This window comes from Colobus angolensis, unplaced genomic scaffold, assembly GCF_000951035.1.
Source record: "Colobus angolensis palliatus isolate OR3802 unplaced genomic scaffold, Cang.pa_1.0 Scaffold329, whole genome shotgun sequence".
Classification (NCBI taxonomy): domain Eukaryota; kingdom Metazoa; phylum Chordata; class Mammalia; order Primates; family Cercopithecidae; genus Colobus; species Colobus angolensis.
Genome location: NW_012116588.1, coordinates 361,044 through 365,085, shown reverse-complemented (window position 1 = coordinate 365,085; position 4,042 = coordinate 361,044). Strand labels below are relative to the sequence as shown.

General features: G+C 38.6%; 1 protein-coding gene across 7 annotated transcripts in view; it reads right to left on the bottom strand.

Annotated features, from left to right (window-relative positions):
* The window catches only part of AP2B1 (adaptor-related protein complex 2, beta 1 subunit), a 154,092-nt gene that overhangs the window by 84,493 nt on the left and 65,557 nt on the right, over positions 1-4,042 (bottom strand). For all 7 annotated transcript variants that reach the window (XM_011951853.1, XM_011951847.1, XM_011951851.1 and 4 more), the window contains one exon: positions 3,373-3,632. In XM_011951853.1, the coding sequence (XP_011807243.1) occupies positions 3,373-3,632 (260 nt within the window). The remainder of the gene's footprint in view (positions 1-3,372; positions 3,633-4,042) is intronic.

Below are 4,042 nucleotides of genomic sequence, written 5' to 3'. Positions count from 1 at the left end.
TGTGCCTACAATCCCAGCTACTGAGCAGGCTGAGGCAGGAGAATAGCTTGAACTCAGGAGGCAGGGGTTGCAGTGAGCTGAGATCATGCCACTGCACTCCAGTCTGGGCAACAGAGTAAAACTCTGTCTCAAAAAATAATAATAATAAAAATAAAAAAATTAGCAGGGCAGGGTGTAGAGCCACATGCACATGTAGTCCCATCTACTCAGGAAGCTGAGACAGGAGCATCACTTGAACCCAGGAGGTTGAGGCTGCAGTGAGCCATGACTGCACCACTGCACTCCAGACTGGGCAACAGAGTGAGACTGTCTCAAAAAGCAAGCAAATGTGTTAACTCAATATGGTTCTAATGTAGTCATAATTCTGTAATCTCTAATGTTTCAAGGGATGTAACTATAAATTAAGATGGGTTAATCCTAAGACTCAAATTCAAACAGAAATAAGGAATAGAAAAATAATGTTTAATCTGGCAAAAGTTAACTGGTTGAGACGGCCTTAGAACATAAAAATTTTTTAAACTAGGGCTGGGCGCGGTGGCTTATGCCTGCAATCCCAGCACTTTGGGAGGCCGAGGCAGGAAGATCACCTGAGGTCGGGAGATTGAGACCATCCCAGCTAACACAGTGAAACCCTGTCTCTACTAAAAATACAAAAAATTAGCCAGGTGAGGTGGCACATGCCTATAATCCCAGCTACTCAGGAAGCTGAGGCAGGAGAATCACTTGAACCCGGGAGGCGGAGTGCAGTGAGCTGAGATTGTTCCACTGCACTCCAGCCTGGGCAATAAGAGCAAAACTCCGTCAAAAAAAAAAAAAAAAAAAAAAAAGAAAACATGAGGGTGGGGGGCAGTGTAGGGTGGTGGTAAAAGCAGGGGATTAAGTGTTGGCTCCAGTAATTACTAGCTGCATAATTTCTGGCCAAGCAACAACCTCTGTGAGACAAAATTTCCTCATCAGTAAAATGGTAACAATATCACGGAAGCGTAAGGTTTTATTAGAGCAAGAATCAACTGAAAACATGGTCTAACTGGTAAAGCTCTGTAATATATTAGTGGTTAGTGGGTAATTTCCCTAAGGGAATATGTAGAGAAACACAGAAAGAAAAGGTTCAGATTGAACCTTTTGATACAACCAAGATCAGTAACCAGAGAAGAGAATAAACATGGAACTGCAAAGATTAATGATAGAAATACAATCTAGGAAAGCTGATTTATAAGGAAAAAGTGTCCAGGAAGTCATGATGAAAAGGCTTTAAGAAAGAAATAAAAAGGGGAAATGATTTCATACACCTGGCAAGAAATACATAAAATCTTTCATATTCTCTACAAATGAAATTCTGTCATCTTCTGACATATACCATTTAGAAAATGTGACAGAACACATGGTTCTATCAGTATATCTAAAAAGAAGGTAGAATAGGTATTGTGCACATATTTTTCTTCACTCTAATGGAAAGGAATGAATAATATGAGAAGTGAGTTCAATGAAAAGATAGAAATGATCTTACAGATTCTACAAGAGTATGATACATCATTATTATACATCCTTTCTCAATGGAAAGTATAAGAAAATTAATATAAAGACATTTACAATTTTAAGAGAAATAACTGCATAACTGTCATCAAGCAGTATTTTTTAAAGGTGAGATTTTTCCGAATTAGACAACTATTTACTACTTCACCCCCATAAAGCAGCTGACAAGTATAAGCATAGTAAGCAATATCCAAGTAAAAATCACTTCTCTCTTTCCCAGGTGATTTTAAAAGACCTAGTGAAGTGAGCATTTTTAAACCTCTAGAAGATGCAGAATAAGGCTTCAAAGTGTTGCTTTGTTTCCTACGAGAGGTGTATCACTTATTAATCTTACATTGCAGAACAGAGCTAGGTAATGTCAATACTATTACAGACATGTCATTTGCAGCAACGTATCATCCCCATTTCTATCAAAACAGATTTTCCTTGTATTTGCATTTCCTTTAAAAACACAAAACATGCACAAATGGACAAAAAGGAGATTATCCAAAAAGGAACCACAAAAGAAACTGTGAAGATAAGAACCTAAAGGCTATTAATCAGATAAGGGCCTTATGTAAGACACTTTCTTTTTAGATAACTTAATGTTGGTTCTCTCCCTGCGTTTAAGAAAGGGTTGTTTTTGTTTGTTGATTCATTTACCCACTTCCATGTGAGGGTTAAAAGTTATCAGGAGGCTAGATACAAACACAGCTACAGAGGGAAGTTACAACAGAAAATCCGTATCTACATCGAAACTTGAAGCACAGACTGGGAGAAATTCTTAGAAGTTAAATAGTCTCATCTATAGAATGTTAAACATGCTTGCCTACAAGGAGAAACACCCTAACTTACTATAAGGACTAATCCTTATGAAGCTCACATCTCCTCTGGATTCAAATTATAGCACCTGCTGTAAAACCAAAGATTCAACTCAATCATGAAAGATTAATAATCTCCTTGGATGTTGCTGTTTCTTTTTCATTTGTCTGTATCCACAGTCTATTTACATAGAGCCCAAAATGCCGACCACACCAATTTGTAAAGCAATAAATACTACACTTTGGCCATTCACAAAAACCACTTAAACAATAATATACATTAGACAATGGAACAAGACACTCATTAATAAAAGCCCAATTATTCTAACTACTCTGGAAGGAAATCCTACTTTGATCAAAGTCTATTATGATTGATGAAGGAATCAGATTCTGAAAAGATTCTGAGATACCCATTATAAGAGTTTATTAGAGTGTTTCTTCTCCCTAATTAGAACTTTAGGAGAGCTACAAAGTAAGAGCTCCATGTTACCCAAGAGCCTGTTCATATCAATTTCCTTGTTGACATGGCCAATTTAAAAAGGTACAGGTAACTGAAAAACTAAGTCCACACAGAAGTCAGGCCTTTTTTTTAAATAAAACAATACTGAAATATTATTTCATTAACAGTTTTACAGCATAAGTTGTACCTACTAACTTTCCATAAGGCTCAACAAAAGCTACAGTAAAGGGTCAAGATGGCTAAATGTATACACAGGCTTTTTTTCCAAGTTTTCAACTATGGGATTATTTCTATTCTCTTCTTACCGCAGACTTAAGCAACTTTCAGACTTCATCAATTTAGAAGGTCTTCACCACAGTTTTCTAAAGCCATAATGTACTCCTAGATTGGAACACAGAGGAGTCTTTCACCCATTGTATATGTGGTCACTGGTATTCAGTTGGAGCTCCCTGGGGTTGTACAGTAGCAGGTTTGCAAAAATGTACAGCAAGTTCTTTTCCAGACTATAAAAGCATAAAGAAGACCAACTCTGTCTAAACAGAGTCATTTCTCACTCAAAGACAGTTCACACCTTCTTACCTCCCATGATGAATTGGCAAGTGTTTACGATGAATTCCATGACTTCCTTCCACAAAAGCATTGGGAGGCTTATGATACACAGAGGCCAAAGAACCAATGTGGCAGATTAGCTCATCTAGCAGAGTTGGCTCAATAAGGTCCGTCTCCTCAGAGATCAGTGGCTTCTCAGACAAGACTACTTCTTTAGCCGTGACAGGGTCAGTTGAGAGAAGGCGCCAATAAATATAACCCCGGTCTCGAAGGTCAGGATTATCAGAATCCTAAAGAAAAGGCAAAGGCAAGGAGGTAGAGATGAAACTGTTCTCCATACAGAAACCCAAACTGCTGGATTTATCAACCAATGCTGTAGTGATTTATGCAGACCGGGTATTAAGAAGATATTTCAGGCTGGATGTGGTAGCTCATAGCTCATGCCTATAATCCTAACACTTTGGGAGGCTGAAACAGGCGGATCACTTGGACCCAAGAGTTTGAGATCAGCCTGGGCAACGTGGCAAAACCTTGTTTCTACAAAAAATATAAAAAATTAGCAGGACAGGCTGGGCGCGGTGGCTCACGTCTGTAATCCCAGAACTTTGGGAGGCCAAGGTGGGTGGATTGCTTGAGGTCAGGAGTTTGAGACCAGCCTGGCCAACACAGCAAAACCCCATCTCTACTAAAAATACAAAAA